A 19,000-nucleotide genomic window follows, 5' to 3' on the forward strand; every position below is an offset into this window, starting at 1 on the left:
TTCAATTTCATTTTAATTTAAAGGACCACAAACCTTTGACTGGCAGTGTTTAAGTCAACCTGGCACACAGATGGTTAATTTAAAATCAAATCAGATTTCAGTGATTTCTTTATGACCTCCTCTATATATTCACTTTTTTCACTTGGACTTGAGTAAAAGCAGATAAAATTATAAACTAGAACATTTTCAGCCCCTTAAGCAGATTCTTTAAATGTGGTCATTATATTTTTGCTCCGTGTTTACTCTGATTCTGCTCTGGAGTAGTCCCTCTCAGTCCTGATGGAGCCTGAGCTCAGCCCTGATTGCGGTGGTGTTGCTGGGGCTGGAGAGCCGGGCCACAGCGTGCAGCCTGCTCAGCCAATCGTAGGCCAATTTTATATAAAGTGACTGGAGGACAAGGTGAGCCACTTTGTCACCCAGCAGCACCTCCCATTTACAATCCATTAGGTTGTAGGGAGTCCGGCTCTGATGCCCTCAGGTCTGCAGGAAGTGTGTGTGTGTGTGTGTGTGTGTGTGTGTGTGTGTGTGTGTGTGTGTGTGTGTGTGTGTGTGTGTGTGTGTGTGTGTGTGTGTGTGTGTGTGAGCTGATGTGACAAAGCTCGGGGTTGCCTGGTTTACAGATGCCCGGGGATGAATACCTTCTGTCACGTCCTTTTATTTCCTTGTTCTCCTCATCACTTTCTGCCCCTCATCCCCTTCATCACTCTCATACCTCACTCAGCATCCTGTCGGCACTTTAATTTTGTGAGTCTCCTTTGTCCTCTGTGTTTTGTGCTCTTGTCATCACTATTTTTTGTTTCTCCTGTCCTTTTTCTTCCCAATTGCATTTTCATAGGCTAACTTTTATCATCAAAGCTTCTTTTTTGAGGCAATAAATGATGAATTTCTTTCCAAAATTGTCCACCTCACCCTCATTCTTTTCTGTGTGTGTGCATTGTGTGTGTGTGTGTGTGTGTGTGTGTGTGTGTGTGTGTGTGTGTGTGTGTAATTACAGCTGAGCAGATACTGATGTGGTGCCAGGTTCCCATCCCAACAAGGGTACGACTGGACAAAGTTCCAGTGTTTACTGCAGCAGTTCAGTCGTGGCTGCTGCCGGACTCATGTTTGTGTGCTGACCGTCTTACACTGTGTTGGTGTTTGTCAGGTCACAGTAACACAAACTGAGTAACAAAGTCAGTGAAACTAAAAATATTTTAGTACATTTAGTACAGCAGTCCTTTTGGTCAAACTGATGTGATATTCATGCTCCCCAGAGGCTGAATGATGATGAGAACCTGTCCTTCTTTAAAAAAAAAAAAAAATTCATAGGTCGTTTGCACGGGCTCGTTTGAATAAGAAGTTTGTGCTTTAGTTTTGGTGAGTGAAAGGACTCAGCAAAAGGACTCCATTAGTTTGTTGCTCAGTATTAATGAGCAGATGTGTATGTCTGTGTGTTGAATAAGCACGTGTGCTAACTAAGCTATTTGGCATTAGCTGAAGAAGCTCCGCCCTCCAAAAATGTTACATTCTGGCTCCAAAAACCCGATGTAGCATCAGCCAAAATGCTTAAGCAGAGTCCAGAACCAGTTTTTGACATTCAGTTCAATTCAGTTTTATTCATATAGCACAACAAACAGTCATCTCAAGGTGCTTTGTATTGTGGGTAAAGACCCTACAATAATACAGAGAAAACCCAACAGTCTAAACGACCCCCTATGAGCAAGCACTTGGTGACAGTGGGAAGGAAAAACTCCCTTTAACAGGAAGAAACCTCCAGCAGAACCAGGCTCAGGGAGGGGGGGGTCATCTGCTGTGGGGGGGGGGGGGGGGGGGGGGGGGGGATTAATAATAACTAATGATTAAATGCAGAGTGGGGTATAAACAGAGCAAAAAGAGGTCAATGAAAAGAAACACAGTGCATCATGGGAACCCCCCAGCAGCCTAGGCCTATAGCAGCATAACTAAGGGAGGGTTCAGGGTCACCTGATCCAGCCCTAACTATAAGCTTGATCATAAAGAAAAGTTTTAAGCCTAATCTTAAAAATAGAGAGGGTGTCTGTCTCCTGAATCCAAGCTGGGAGCTGGTTCCACAGAAGAGGGGCCTGAAAGCTGAAGGCTCTGCCTCCCATTCTACTCTTAAGTATCCTAGGAACCACAAGTAAGCCAGCAGTCTGAGAGCGAAGTGCTCTATTAGGGTGATATGGTACTATGAGGTCTTTGAGATAAGATGGGCCTGATTATTAAAGTGAGGAGGAAAATAATTTTAAATTCTGTTCTGGATTTAACAGGGAGCCAATGAGGAGAAGCCAATATGGGAGAAATCTGCAGTGGCCGTGTCCCTCTTTTATTTACAGTCTGTGGGTTTTATGGGCCATCTTTGCTCATTCGGTCCGTTTAGATTTCCACAGGAAATGACACACATACATGCAAACCCACACTTGTGGTACAGTAAATTCGACTTTAATATTACACCGTCTCATGCCGTCAGCACTGTGTCCCTATGGCACGTACATCATTTGTACAAACATTACACTTGCCACTGTCTAATACACACACACACGCACAACCTCAGCATTGTTCCACTTTATACTCCCTGACTTCTTGTACAGAGCTATGATGTGCCCTCCAGCTGTGCTGTAAAGGGTAGCTTGGTCCAACTAAATTAGTAATGAAGTTTGTCTAACACAGTGCAGTGCAGGTCACAACACTCCCTCTGCTCATCTGTTCTCAACTCGAGCGCAGAGGAGCCGACACAGGTTCAATCTGTTATCCATCTCTCCTCTCCCCCTCCACGTTTTTTCTTTTCCTCCTCTGAAAAGCACTGTGCATTAACTAAATGCATCAGTGAATATAAATGGCTGCAAATGAGGTGACTTAAAACTCTGAAAAACTTTGTATGACTCAGAATGCATTTGTGGCCAAGAAAAATGGAACACAGAATCATTTGCAGTGCTTTTAGGGTGCTTATTATGAGGCTATGAGTGGACTTGGAGGGAGGTGCCATTTCACCCACGAGAGCTCGGAGCATGTTATTACCAAAAGGGGAAGTACTGCTGTTCAAAGTAATAAAAAAAAGCCATTCACCCTGGGAAGGAGGCACTTCACAGCCCTTCATGATTCCACTTTGGAGGGCAGAAAATAGAAGAAAAGATGTTTGACTGGTTTGAGCCACAAGCTTAAAGTCAGACTAAAGAAACCAGGATCAAACCACAAACCTCTGCAATATCTTCTCATGATTCCAGCTTCCCATGAATGCCATGCACACCCATGTGGAATACCTGGTTAAAGCGTGCTGGTCAGGAGGTTTAAAGATTGATCAAATACCCCAAATAACACATCAGAATGATGGAGTTTAGTTTTTGTTCATGTGATCAGGTCTGTGCCTTAAAGAAAGCCCCTGAAGTTTGATTTTCATCCCCTCTCAAGAAAAAGTGAGAGTGAAGAGTTGAACCGGGGTTTCTGACAGTTGCCCCCCCTGCTTTTTTTTTTAATAAAGGTAGAAATCAATCATTTAGCTGCAGTCATGGTGAACAAACACAGCGGGACACAATGTCTATAGAAGGCTGCAAATAAGCATCCTCAGCCTGCCTTCCACTGGACTCACTTTCTGCTCGATGCAAACCAGGGATGGAAAACATTCGCCTTCAACATAAAAGTCGTTCCTTTGTGCTGCAACTGACGCATTTAAAGAGGTGGAACTTCTACTCATCAGTCTCTGTTTCCAGTTTGTGTCACACTTTTCACTTCCTCTAACGGCGAGTGTTTGCAGGCACGTCGCTGTTGGGAATGCACATTTTTTCACTGGTTGTTAGTTGGTCTTAGGACTTGGACATGGGGGTGGCTGGTGTGGTTTCTGGCACTAGCATTGCATTAGTTCCTATATTATATACTTAGTATTATACTCTTAGGTCCTGATAAGCTTGGTCTGTCGAATCCTGCCAATGCTGATAACGGATGTGTTCGGTGAAGGCCGTCGAGTCTTTGTAGTCTCCTAAAGTCTCTGAGGTGTGGCTCTCAGAGGCCACTGCTGTTGGGAAGCACCATTAATGGTTTATTACTGGTGTGCCGTGGACCGTCACTGATAACAGGGTCACAGGTGATTACAGTTGTGATGTGTTCAGTTGGAAGTTGTGGATGATGGTTTGAAGCTGATGAGCTTTCAGTTTTTGAGCAGAAGGCAGTAAATGTGTCACCTTTACATGAAATACACACCTGGCAGAGCACAGGTGAGTCCTGCTGAATGTCAGATGTGTTAAAGGCTGACAGCCAGCGCTGTGTGTGCTTCTTCTAAACGGGTTAAAGAAGGCAGCAACTGTCAGCTGCAGTCATGGGAAAAGAAAACAAATATTTTCTTTTTGAAAAATTGAATTCATATTTTATTTTATTTCCTTCTTCAAAAAAACTCTGAATGTTTAACTTTAAGCATTCAAATCACTGTGGTATGGATTAGACCTTCTTGACTGCCACACTCTGTGTTGAGTTCATTTTTATGGATTGAAGAAGTTTTTGTTTGTCTGTTTTGAACACCTGTACACCTGAGTGAGAAATTTCAGCCGGCCTCAGTTCATGAATATTTCATCGTCTCAGATGATCCCGGTCTTCCAGGGATTCGGACAAACAGACCCCTGCATTCAAATTCTGCAGCCACACAGTGAAAGCCGGAATACTCCGGAGCCTTCTGCTCTGTTTGCACACTGTCATTTTATTTTAAATCAGTATTTCAAACCATCAAATATGCCTCAAGCATGTTTTTTGTTATTATTGTTTTCCACCAGTTCACTGAGTTTATCTAAGTGTCACATGGGGCATGTTAATGGATTTGTGTCCACCTCTGCAGAAACAGATCTGCGTAGCTGCCAGATGGACTCATTTGGAACGACAGTAAAAATCTGTTACATTTGTGTCCCATCCTTTTTCCCCTGCTGAAACGATTCTCTCAGCAAACAGGTTTTGTTTGATAACCACACAGCATGCTTAGAGTCAGTCACAGTCATTTTTCCTAAGAAAGCACCATGAATAGAGCTGAAGGAAGTTCATTAGTCATTACATTTCTCCACAGTGTAATGTTGGGGCGCTGTCAGAGCAGCTGGCAACATGGCGGTTAGTGAAGGTGTTGAAAGCTGTTAAAGAAAACTTGGAGATATTTAAAATGTTTTCCTTAAGTAAAAAACTCATTAATGCATCAACCTCTCATTCTCTGTCCACAGACACGCCCCAGAAGGATGGGGAAGATGCAGCATCCTCATCAGACACAGCCTCAGACCCCGCCTCCTCGCTGTTCAACCACTGGGGTCACGACCTTGGCCCAGAGAGCCGGAGGGTTGCCCTCAAGAAGTTCCGATACTATGGCTACAACGGTTACCTTAGCGACCGCATCTCCCTTACCCGACCAATTCCGGATTTACGGCCAGACGGGTGAGTCTGAGTTAAAGGGTTAGGGTTAGGGTTTTCCTGTTTGGATTTAACAGCCTCTGAATGTTGGTGTTTCCCTTCAGATGCAGAAACATCTCATATTCATCAGACCTTCCCCAGCTCAGTGTCATCTTCATCTTTGTGAATGAGGCCTTGTCGGTGTTGTTGCGCTCCATCCACACAGCGGTCCAGAGGACGCCGTCCCACCTGCTGAAAGAAATCATACTGGTGGATGACCACAGCAACAGCTGTAAGAATCTTAAACCTTCCTCATCGTTACCCTGCCCCCGGAGGGGGAACCGGGTATTGGTTTTGGTTTGTTTGTTTGTTTGTCAACAGAATTACAGCAAAACTAACAGTCCGATTCATACTGAATATGGCCAGTAACCCCCAGATCATCTCATTACATTTTTGCCATAATTGGGTCAAGGTATTAAAAAAAAAAAGAAATCTCGATCTTTGGCCCTCTGGAGTCAACAGATGACATCATCAATTTAAGATGATGAGGCAGCAGGACGCGGCCTCAGTGAGTCTCCATTTCAACTTGTATCAAAGGTGCGTGCTTCAAACTATGTACCAGTTTTTAAATTGTGTTGGTACACCAAGTAAAGCCAGAGTTACGATCAATAAGTTGCGCCGTGCTTTTTCCTGTATAATGTCCTTACATGTGACGCACGTTTGTGCAGGAAGAAACAGTGAAAACAGGATCTTCTTTTGCAGGAAGTGCTAAAAAATATTTAAAAATCATAATGTCCCCTTTCCTATTGGTGGAAAAATGCACCACATCAATCAATCAAAAATTATATGGCAACTGGTGGCATTTGGTTGCTGAGCAACAGGTGAAAGTTGTGAGTGAAGCAATGATAGACAAACAGCAACACTGAGTTTAAATCTGAGAGTTTTGAGAGAGTTTAGCATGTTTGGAGTGTGTAATTGGTCTGTAGTTGGTGTGTTTGGCGGTCTGTAGTTGGTGTGTTTGGTGGTCTGTAGTTGGTCTGTAGTTGTGTGTTTGGCAGTGTGGCAGGCAGGATGTGGACCCAAATAACAAATAATCAAAGTAACTAGAACAGGGAAACACACGACCACAAACTAACTCAGCCTTAAATACAAACACATGAGAACGAGAGAACCGGTGGAGACACAACTGGGAATAATTAAACAGGATGAGAAGAAGCAGAACTGGACAGGAAGCACGCGAGATGAGGAACTAGCAAAGTAAAACAGGTTGGCATGGAGACAGAGACCCGGACTAAGACAGGGAGGCGGGAACACGGAAGGAAGCATCAAACTAAAGCAACTCCAAATGAAGGACAGGGTGTACTAAAGAACACGTGGAATAAATATAAACACAAACCAAAGATCAACAAAAATAAAATCAACAGAGCCAAAAAACCCAAACCTGAAAACAGACCCAGGATCAGGACAGCAGTGTCCTGTGTTTGTGTGTTTAGTGTGTTTAGTGTGTTGTGTAGTCATGGACAGGCAGGTGCTGACAAAAAGCCACCAATGATAGACTCAAATGTAAACTCAGTCTCCAGGTGTATAACAGGAGGAGGGACACACCTGAAGTGTCAGGCCTGTGATGGCACCCCCTGTCTGTGGGGGCAGGAACTGTCACCTGATTGTTCTGTAAATAGTGGTATCAAAAATGATGAAATAAAAGTTATTTTGCTTTTTAAACCTTTCAACAATGATGTGTGTGGACAGCAGGACCTGTGTGTTATCTGTGATTCAGTGTTTGTGAGACGGATGACATTCAAATCAGTGCTGAAATCCATCATGGGTACTTAAGGATCTCGATGCCTCTCCTAAAATGCATGTCGGAGATGCGGTTTGTTCTACCCGGCACCACTTCTTTTATATATATTTTTTTTTTTTTTTTTTTTTTTTTTTTTTTTTTTTTTTTTTTTTTTTTTAGCCTGTCATGTCTGGTAGATCTTGCAAGCAGAACTGTGATCTGAATGCGTTGTTGTGCCAAACATATTTGCTATTTCAAGATGAGCTCTATAGGTTCTCAATAGGCTCTTCTTGTTGTTGTTTTAACCCTTTATTTTATTTATCTGAGTTATTTTTCCACATACTATGTAACAGCCAGAGCTGACAGGCTGCAGAAGAGGAAAATAAAGAGAAGAAAAAGGGAGAGAGAAAGGGAGCAAAAAAAAAAAAAAAAAAGGGGAAAGAGCACAAGTCTATTAATCAGATACTTCATCACTTTAACATATAAAAAAATACTATCAATACTTGCAAAAATAAATTTGTGTGTGAAAAACAAAACTAACAAAGCATGTTACGCACACCAACAATTTTGTTGAGTTGTGATTGAGTGGGCGTTTGTGTCTGTGTCATGGAACGTACTTACCAATGAGGGCAAAACGCTGCAGCTCCACCCATCAGAAGCCAGAGGCAGGTACGGAAAGCCCCCGGAACCCCAGGCCACCAGCAGCCCACCAAGAGCCAGGAAGACCCCCGGCCACTCAGTCCAAAGACAACCGCACACCTACCCCAGCAGACGGGAGAGGGTGGTCTCAGACGGAGCCCCCCCAGTCGAGGAGCGAGGGCTCCAGGGAACCCAAGGCGATGAGAAGCCAGCCCCCCCCCCGCGGCCAGCCCCCTGCCCTGGCCGGCGGCAGGGCTCCCGGGCCCACGGCACCCAAGGACCGCCCGACCCTCCACAGAGCCCCCCCCCACGCCGAAGAAGCCAACGCAGCCCCGCACCGCACCCCCAAGGGGGGCAGGCCAGCACCCACGCCAGAACACCCAGCCCCACCCAGGAACCCCGAGGCACCCCCATCCCAGGGGGGTAGGGGGGAGGAGGCAACCAGCAAGGAGCGGCCAGGAGGCAAGGCACAAGGCCCAGACCCAGGTCCAGCCATACATACAAACACACCCAGACACCCGTGTACACATTTATACACAGATACTCATACATGCCCATACATACTTACCCACACACAGATATGCCATACATACACATTCACTCACCCACCCATACTCACGGAGACGGTGACAAATACACAAAGACACACATTCATCCATAGCTACCCACCCTCTGAAGGCGGGGCAAGTGGAAACCACCCCAGGGCCAACAGCGACCCCAGGACGCCACCAGCCCGGTCCCCAAGGAACCACCCGACCCCTACCCCGGGCGAGACGCAAGAAATCGGGGTGTAAGATGACCCATCCACCCCTCCTCCTCCCCAACTTGTAGGTCTATGTGTTAATGTTTGTGAGTGAATGAGGTGTATAGGGTGCAGTTAAAATTGAGGGGACAGTTATGCCACAAGCGCCAACTGTTGGTCGTCAGCGCTTGCCCACACTGCCCCCCCAAAACCCTCCATGTCTAAAGTGCAAATAAAATTTGGAGACAGACAGTGACGAGGATCCGAGTGGGGCCACCTCAGCGGCCCATCTCATCAACCTCTGAGTAACATGCCTGCCCCAAAGGTCCTATGTGTATCAGGGTGTAAGTGTGTATGTGTTGTGAGTTATAATGACTAAAGTGCAATTAAAACGGAGAGGCAAGTGGTGGTGCAGCTCTCCACGTGGCCTCTCCATCCTACATCTGTGAGTGATGTGTATTCTGTGTGTGTGTGTGTGTGTGTGTTTGTGTATGGGGAGGGGGAGGGGGAGGGGGGGGGGGGCATATGACCAGGAAAAATCCTGGAAGAAGAGAGCCAGCTGGCCGCTGGCTCAATAGGCACCCCGACCTCCCACACCCCAGCACAGGGCAGGGGGAGGTGAGCCCGGGGCCGTGGTGACAGCATCCCGGAGCACTGCAGCACCCGAGGTTGGCGCCCTCGCCCCCACCGCAGAGGGCGGCCCGCTCCTCCTAGATGCCCATTCACTCAACAATAGACACAAACAGGCGACAGGACATACTGGCCTGGGCATGGAAATGCAGTGCCCAGTCCCCCCCAACCACCCCACCGCGGCCCCATCCCCCACCCCACCCCCCTGCAATGCAGGCACCCCAGGGCCCCAAAAGCGCAGACCGGACATCCCGACGTCAGGCCAACCCACCCCCCCCGGCGGCGCGGCCGGGACAGCAGAGGCCCCCCCCGCGCCTGGGGGGGCCCACCGGGAGCCGGCGCGGCCCCAGTGCCGGGGCCCCAGACCCCAGCCCCCAAGCCATACAGGGAAGACCAGCCAACCGACCGAGGGCCGGCACCACCCCCCCAAGCACCCCGCCCACACCCCAGGACCGAAGGCAGCACCATCCAAGCCCCCACCACCATCAACCAGGACAGGCGCACAGACATCACCAGAAGGTCGCCCCAGGACCCCAGCCTCAGGAGGCTACCAGCTACCCAGGCCCCCGGAGTCCCCCCCCACCCCCCCACAAAGCACATCAGGAGCAGAGCCCGCAGCCCACCACCCCCACTAAGTAATGGAGCTGAGCAGTGGGAACCAAAGAGAGTCAAATTCCTCCAATTTGTTTTTAGAAGAAGCAGACATTCTCTCTAAACTAACATGATCTACTAATAAATTTCTGTACTGAGTAATACATAGTTTATTTTTTGTCTTCCAGTTCATGAGGATCATCTTCTTAGCGATGCACAAGGCAGTAAGAACTATGTGTGATATATTTAACTCCATAATTAATTCACTGACATCACCTAAGATGCATAGTCTGGGGGAAGTTGGGATATGACAGCTAAACCATGTGGATAGATCTTCACAAATCCTCTGCCAAAATCTCTGAACTGGTACACAAGACCACAGAGCGTGTAGATGATTATCCTCTGAATTGCTTGTACAGTGGGTGCATATGTTTGAGTGTGTAAGGCCCATTTGGAACATCCTTTGTCCAGTGTAGTATGTTCTATGGAGAATCTTATATTGTACAAGTTGTATTTGGGGTCTTTTAGTCATTTTGAAGATATTTAAACATATTTCTGTCCATAAATTTTGATCCAGGTTGACAGAAAGATCACGCTCCCATTTTGTAATTGGGAGGGAAACTGAATCATCAGTTTTTATTAATAATTTATATAATTTTGATAACAATTTTGGGGTACAGAGGTTAAGAAATTCTGTTACCCAAGTAGGCATTTCTAGATTCAATTGATTAAGGTTAAATCTTCCCTGTAGGACGGACTTAACTTGTTGATATTCCAGAAATCTACCGTTGCCAATTCTATATTTTGATATAAGTTCTTGGAACGTGATAAAATTTCCATCTTGGATAATATGTTCTAAGTTATTTATTCCACTCGGCCAACGATCCCAACACTGGGAGAAAATGGGCCACAGTATTGTTTATCATTTCTGCCAAGTCTTCACTTCTTCTTCCAGCTGCTCCCTTTAGGGGGCGCCACATCAGATCATCTGCCTCCACCTCACTCTATCCCAGCATCCTCCTCTGTCACAACATCCACGAACCTCCTCTGAGGTCTTCCTCTTTTCCTCCTGCACTGGCAGCTCCATCTTCATCATCCTTTCTCCAATATATCCACCCTCCCTCCTCTGCACATGTCCAAACCATCTCAGCCTGAGCTGTCCCTCTGAAGGACTCATTTCTAATTCATCCTGATCGCTCCCAATGAAGGTCTGCCATCTCCAGCTCAGCCTCCTGTCTCCAAACCATCCATCACAGCAGGTCTCCCTACCATCCTGTAAACCTTCCCTTTCACTCTTGCTGCTCTCCTCCTGACACAGATCACCCCTGACACTCATCTCCACCCACTCCACCCTGCCTGCACTCTCTTCTTCACCTCTTGTGTCTGTTGCTTTGGATGATTGACTCCAGGTATCCGCCTTCACTCCCTCTGCTCCTTGCATGCTCACCTGTCTCTTTCTCATTCACACACATGGATTCTACTGACTTTCATTCTTTTCCCTACAGAGCGTACCTCCACCTGTCTCCACCTGCTCTCTACTCTCAGTCCAGATCACAGTGTTGTCTGTGGACAACATGGTCCATGCCGAATTATATTTTTAATGCTGTAACAATATATAATATATATTTTTTTTTCTAATCAAGTCTTTTCCTTCACCTTGTACGAGCTTCTGTTTGGTGTGAAACGATGCAGGAACTCAGTCACTGGGACATCTGTATTCATAAAGCTGCAAAGTGCCACAAAGTTCTTGCTTTTAAGAAAACATGTGTCTGGGATCTCCAAATGAAAAACATCTGTGCATAAATTAGTGTGTCTTTTGTATTTATATATGAATTTGGGCCGATTCTGTGTATGTAGATTATGATGTTATGTGGGTCAAATTGCTGATGATTTGATGGATTTTTCAGTTCTTTTAGGCAGTTCTTGGACTTGTAACAGCAGCATGTGTGTAAGATCAAAGCTGCTGAGTATCAGGGTTATTCAGTGGAAACAGGAAGAATGTACGTATAGAAACAGAATAATAATATTTCAAGCTGAAGTCACGCAGCACGGTTATTAGTTTGCAGTCTTTTCAACATTGTTTCCATGTGTTCCTGTAAAATGAGGCCTGCTGCCTCTGAGACATCAGTGAGACTGAACTGATGAACTAAGTTGAAACGATCACACCGAGCGCTCAGAAACAACCTAAAGCTTTAGTGTTGCAGATGTGTCTCTGACACTGAAGCAGTCGCAGCTCCTCATCTCTGTTTTTCTGTGGAGCTCTCAAACGTCTGCAGCTGATAGGAGACGTGTCTTTCAGAGGCAGCGAAAACATCAAAACTTAAATCTATCACAAACACTGCAGTGTTGTCAGTGTGACAGGAGGGGATTGTTAATATTGCCAGCTTTCACACATCAGGCGTGTGGCACACACTTCTTTTTATGCTGTACAACTAAGGAGGAGCCTCAGGCCCGGCGTTTAGTGGGAAAACTATTGCTAAGCATCTATTTTAGTTTTAGCATAAGGCCTGCTCCACATTTCGTCTTGAGCTGCCGGAGGCGGACAGACCTCTCTGTCAGAGGCTAATAATGGGACTGATGCACCTCACCCGGGTTCCACAGAACATCGACAGGAGCTGAAGTTGTGTTTGTGGCTTCCAGCTCTTTGACTTCAATAAAACCCTCAAGCTTGCTTAGATCCACGCATGTCCAGAGCCAGAGAGCTGCCTGCATTTATGCAGCTGGCACAGCAGCAGTGGCTTTGTGAATTACTCCTGCCTGTTCCCACCGTGGTGCTGCAGGACGTTCCTGGTTCAGACCTCTCTGTGGAGGCTGCATGTTCTCCCTGTGCCTGCACGGGTTTCCTCCAGGTTCTCTGACTAAACTCAGCAATAATAATAATAATAATAATAATAATAATGATCTACTTTTCTGAAACAGAGACAGGTGACCTGTGAGCCACACTCAGTGTTACTGTTATCACCGGGTTCTCAGATGTCAGACATTTTTATTTTAGTGTTATTAAAAGGTTCATGTCAGCATTCTGTTTAACGACCATGAGGGGGCGACACCTGTGGTTTCAGAAAGCCGTCCGTCTCTTCCTCTGTGACCTACATGGACCAACATGGCGCCCTCCGTGGCAGACGTGTTTGCGACGCGCTCCCTACACCAATTGTATTTGTTGTTTATTCTAGTGCTAGTTTGTGTGGCTAATATTCAGTGCTTGTACTCAAGGATCATGTACAGCAGAGAAACACTATTGGACATTGGAAAAGTTTCCCATGGGCTTAGCTTAGACCTTTTGGACCATAGCCTTCTTCTGTGTTTGGATCATGCCAGCTCCAGCCAGCAGGCCGTAACACCACGATCACGCTCAGGCAGGCAGAGCAGCCGACAACGAGCGCATCCAAGACGGAAGCGTGGCAAGAGAGGAGGGCTACATGCTAAACTAAAGGCTAGACCACCATTGCCTAGCCTTTTGGTAGCTAATGTCCGCTCTCTCGAAAACAAGATGGACGAGCTGAGAGCTAGGACAATAGCTCAGCGGGAGATCAGGGAGTGCTGTGCTCTGATCTTCACGGAAACCTGGATCACTGCAACTACGCCGGACTCGGCCATTCAACTACAGACCCACTCAGTGCACCACGGAGACCGCACATCTGCCTCGGGTAAAAACAAAGGTGGCGGTGTATGTGTTTATGTCAACAAGCGATGGTGTGTGGACGTTCAGGTGGTGGAGAAACACTGTTGTACTGACATCGAAGTGTTGATGGTGAAGTGCAGACCCTTTTATTTACCGAGGGAGTTCAGTGCTGTGTTAATGCTGGCTGTTTATATCCCGCCGCGAGCCGATCGGACCACAGCGCTAGGAGTACTGCACGACATCATCAGCAAACATGAGACCGCCAGATGCTGTGTTTGTTGTTGCCGGGGATTTTAACAATTGCAGCCTCAGGACTGTTCTCCCTAAGTTCCATCAACATGTGAGCTTTCCCACAAGGAATAACAACATTCTGGATCACGTGTACAGCAATGTGAAGGATGCATACAAGGCTGTGCCCCGCCCACATTTTGGACAGTCCGACCATATTTCTGTGTTCCTCTATCCAAAGTACAGGCAGCTCCTCAAACAACCCCCCCCAGCAATTAAAAGCATTAAAGTTTGGAGTGAAGAGACTGATCTGGTGCTTCAGAACTGCTTTAATGCCACAAACTGGGATGTGTTTAAGAATGCTGCTCTGAGAGAGGACAGTTCTGTGGATTTAGAGGAATATGCATCAGTGGTTACCAGTTATATCAGCACATGCGTTGATGATATTGTCCCCACCAAATGCTGCAAGATATATCCCAACCAGAAACCATGGATGAACTGTGAGGTACGCTCCATGCTGCATGCACGCTCAACTGCATTTGCCTCTGGTGACACGGAGGGCTACAGAAAGACCAGATATGACCTACGTAGATCCATCAGGGAAGCCAAGAGGCAGTACAGACTGAAGCTGGAGGGATATTACAAACACTCTGATTCCCGACGCATGTGGCAGGGCTTGCAACACATCACTGACTTTCAGCAGAGGAACAGCAGGATCACAGCCTGCAACAACGCCCTACCAGATGAGTTGAACCAGTTCTATGCTCGCTTTGACACCCTCAACTCCATCCAACGTAGAGAGATTCTACTACCGGAGGCAACACAGAGCTCTTCACCCACTGTAACATCGACTGAGGTGTGCAAGGCCCTGAGGAGGACCAACCCCCGAAAAGCACCTGGCCCCGACAACATCCCTGGCCGTGCTCTGAGGGTCTGCTCTTCAGAGCTGGCCGAGGTTTTTACAGATATTTTTAATTTGTCCCTCTCCCAATCATCTGTGCCCACATGCTTCAAGTCCACCACTATAGTGCCCCTCCCCAAGAAAACCAACACAACCTCTTTGAATGACTATCGTCCCATTGCACTCACTTCACTTGTAATGAAGTGCTTTGAGAGGATGGTCATGTCCCATATTAAAGGATCCATTCCGGACACATTAGATCCCCTGCAATTTGCATACCGTCAGAACCGTTCAACTGATGATGCTGTTAATGCAGCCATCCATACAGCCCTCTCACACCTTGAAAATAAGGACACTTATGTTCGAATGCTGTTTATAGACTACAGTTCAGCTTTCAACACCGTCATCCCAAGCAGGCTGGTTGAAAAGCTGTTCACCCTCGGAATACCACCCTCCCTCTGCCGCTGGGTCTTGGACTTCCTTACAGACAGACCTCAGGCAGTCAGAGTTGGTACCAGGACATCAGAAACAAAGACAGTGAGCACTGGGACCCCACAAGGCTGTGTGCTCAGTCCTCTCCTGTACACCCTCTTCACCTACGACTGCATCCCCTCCCAAAGCAACACCTCCATCGTCAAGTTTGCTGACGACACCACCGTCATTGGGCTGATTACTGGGGGAGAGGAAGCAGCTTACAGGGAAGAGGTGGCCCAGCTGGTGTCCTGGTGCCAGGAAAATAATCTCTCCTTAAATACAGAGAAGACTAAGGAGATGATTATTGACCCGAGGAAGAGAAGAGACCAGCATGCTCCATTATTCATCAACAGGACTCAGGTGGAGAGAGTGAAGACCTTCAAATTCCTTGGCACCCACATCAGTGAAGACCTCACCTGGACCTACAACACAGCACAGACTGTCAAGAAAGCTCAGCAGAGACTCTTCTTCTTAAGGAAACTGAGGAAATTCGGATTATCCCCAAGCTCCTCAGCAACTTTTACAGATGCACTGTGGAGAGCATCCTGACAAACTCCATCACGGTGTGGTGTGGAAACTGCACCAGTCAGGACAGGAAGGCTCTCCAGCGTGTCATCAAAACAGCACAATTCATCTGTGGAGCTGCCTTCCCATCACTACAGGACACTTATAATACCCGGGTAATAAAGAGGGCACACAACATCATCAAGGACCGTACCCACCCACAGCACACACTGTTCACACTCCTACCGTCTGGCAGACGTTACAGGAGTGTAAAAGCAAGAACAACCAGACTAAAAAACAGTTTCTATCCACAGGCCATCAGGCTACTGAACCACTGACTGATTACCAAACTGTGATTACCTGCCTTTCTTTCATCTGTATATCTGTATATATTGCACTTGCTTTATTATTTATTTATTTTTATTTTCTACTTTTACTTTCCTAATATACTAGTTCTTAAATTTTATTTTAACTTAGTTGCTTATTTCAATTGTTTGTAAAGCAGTCGCAAGTAAGAATTTCATTGCTCAGCATAACCACAGTGTTTTGCGGTGTACATGACAATAAACTTCTTGAATCTTGAATCTTGAATCTTGAATCTTAAATAGACTCATTTCTGATGAGTTTATGGGCTCCATCTGAGTTTCAGCCATGTTGTAAAGGACAGACAGGAGGATTATCCGGAAACACTGCTGATCTTGCAGATTCACACAGATGTGCACGTTCATAAAAAGGTCATATAAGTGGACTTCACTAACCTCTGAGTGCCTTCATGGTGGCATCGGTCATCTTTTATTGTTTCTTTGCCTTAAATTCAAAGACAGTTTTTGCACTAGTTATTTCATGTGCACCAATATTTACCACACTGTCAGGACCGCTCTAATTATTAACATTTAAATTCAGTATTTACTGTCAAAGGTTAAATAAAGATTCCCAAAAAGGTAAATTACTTCAGTTCTGTATATTTTAATGATAGTCTGCCAAACAACAGTGAAAATACATTTAGTTGTGTCATAAGAATCACAGACGGCAGCTTTGAGCTCATGAATCATTTGTGTTAATATTGTTATTTTTAATCAAAGGCAGCTCCACAGGGTCACCTACAGTCTGCTCTAACTTTTCCATATCATGGCTGCATTCATCCAGGACCACAGAAGCTGTGCTGTTGCAGAGGCAGATTCATTTGCAGTTGTTGGAAGCTGAATAATGAGAAATGCCAATGTGCTCAATAAAAATGGAACAAAGTCAATGAAGTAAAAAGAAATCTTTATAAATCTTCATAACCAAAATGCTACAAAGATAAAGCTGAGATTTTAGCTGCTTTGAGTTCAGATGTGAGGCTCAGAGGGAGTCGGGGATGTTGCAGAAGCTCTGTTGCCTTTAGTGCTCAGCCTCGTGTGCTGCACAGCCAGCAGGCTTTGATCCCAAAAAGTGAAAACCAGAATCTGAAAATGGCCCCTGGAGTTAATGGGGAGCCGGTGCAACAGTGTGATATGTGAGTGCTTAGAAGACTCAGTCAGAAGCCTCACGGGGGCGTTCTGAACAACTTGCAGACGTTCCAGGTTTGGGGAAGGCAAACAGAGAGTCACAGTAATCCAAACTCAGGGTGACACCATGGAACAGTGATGGAAGCACGAGAGAACCAGAGTCAGAGCATCCAGAGCATCCAGAGTCACAGCTGAGCCAAACGTTCCTCATAGAGCAGGGATCCTCAAATCCAGGCTTCGAGGTCTGGCGTCCTGCAGCTTTTAGATGTGTCCCTGATCCAAATGGCTGAATTACCTCCTCAGTATGCAGTCAAGTTCTCCAGAGTCCTGCTAATGACTTCTATATGTGACTCAGGTGTGTTGGATCAGGGACCTCGAAGCCTGGATTTGAGGATCCCTGTCATAGAAGATTTAACAGAACACAAACTGGAAATAGCAGACAGTCCCTTTCAAATTAAGAGCTGTGCCTTTTAAACTGTGTTGGCTGCAGCAGTAACATTAATATATGAAACACATAAATAAACCTCAATATTCAACATAGTTAATATATTTCTATCACTTTTGCACAGCTGATCATCTACAGGTGTGACTGCTGCAGTGCTATGAGGGTTATGATTCAGGTGTAAATGTAATGACTCTAAAGCTGCTCTCTCACTTTAGCTGAACATTATTAAGATCTGTTTTCTCTTTTTAAATCCACCCCTGGCCGATGGCGTTATGGTGACGAGGATTCCAGCCGAGCCTGTCAGACCTTTAAATGTTTCAGTCGTAGCAAAAATTAATGAAAGATCTGAGAGTTAATATCAGAGTTCAGAGCACAGCAGCTCTCACTACCATCCTGTAAACCTGCCCTTTCACTCGTGCTGCTCTCCTTCTGTCACACATCACCGCTGACACTCGTCTCCACCCTGCCTGCACGCTCTTCTTCACCTCTTTTATGGGCTGTCTGTTGCTTTGGATGGTTGACCCCTGTCTCACTCTCTCCTGCATGTACCTCCACCTCTGCAGGCTCTCCTCCACCTGCTGCCTGCTCTCTCTATAGATCACAGTGTCGTCGGCAAACATCAGAGTCCACAGAGACTCCTGCCTGACCTCATCTCTCAGCCTGCCCATCACAAACAGGAAGGGGCTCAGAGCAGATCCCTGATGTAATCCCACCTCCACCCTGAACCCATCTGCTACTCCAACCGCACACCTCACCACTGTCTCTTTGTCCTGCACCACCCTCACATCCTTCTCTGCCACTCCTGACGTCCTCATGCCGTCCCACAGTTCCTCTCAGCAGCCTCTCACCTGCTTTCTCTGGATCCACAAAGACACAGTGAAGCTCCTTCTGACCTTCTCTAACTGCTCCATCACTCTCAAAGCAAACATCACATCTGTGCTGCATGAAGCCATCCTGCTGCTTGCTGATCATCACCTCTCTCCTTAACCAAGCTTCATCAGCTCTTCCCCAGATCTTCATGGTGTGGCTCATCAGCTTCATCACTCTGTAGTTGCTGCAGCTGCACATCAGTCTTGTTCTTGAAAATCAGTACCAGAGCACTTCTTCTCCATTCAACTACAGACCCACTCAGTGCACCACGGAGACCGCACATCTGCCTCGGGTAAAAACAAAGGTGGCGGTGTATGTGTTTATGTCAACAAGCGATGGTGTGTGGACGTTCAGGTGGTGGAGAAACACTGTTGTACTGACATCGAAGTGTTGATGGTGAAGTGCAGACCCTTTTATTTACCGAGGGAGTTCAGTGCTGTGTTAATGCTGGCTGTTTATATCCCGCCGCGAGCCGATCGGACCACAGCGCTAGGAGTACTGCACGACATCATCAGCAAACATGAGACCGCCAGATGCTGTGTTTGTTGTTGCCGGGGATTTTAACAATTGCAGCCTCAGGACTGTTCTCCCTAAGTTCCATCAACATGTGAGCTTTCCCACAAGGAATAACAACATTCTGGATCACGTGTACAGCAATGTGAAGGATGCATACAAGGCTGTGCCCCGCCCACATTTTGGACAGTCCGACCATATTTCTGTGTTCCTCTATCCAAAGTA

General features: G+C 46.4%; 1 protein-coding gene across 2 annotated transcripts in view; it reads left to right on the forward strand.

Moving 5' to 3' along the window:
* The window catches only part of LOC115782318 (polypeptide N-acetylgalactosaminyltransferase 18-like), a 213,830-nt gene that overhangs the window by 116,298 nt on the left and 78,532 nt on the right, over positions 1-19,000 (forward strand). For both annotated transcript variants that reach the window (XM_030732430.1, XM_030732431.1), the window contains exons 2-3: positions 5,187-5,394; positions 5,475-5,641. In XM_030732430.1, the coding sequence (XP_030588290.1) occupies positions 5,187-5,394; positions 5,475-5,641 (375 nt within the window). The remainder of the gene's footprint in view (positions 1-5,186; positions 5,395-5,474; positions 5,642-19,000) is intronic.

The sequence above is a fragment of the Archocentrus centrarchus genome, chromosome 6, assembly GCF_007364275.1.
Source record: "Archocentrus centrarchus isolate MPI-CPG fArcCen1 chromosome 6, fArcCen1, whole genome shotgun sequence".
Classification (NCBI taxonomy): Eukaryota; Metazoa; Chordata; class Actinopteri; order Cichliformes; family Cichlidae; genus Archocentrus; species Archocentrus centrarchus.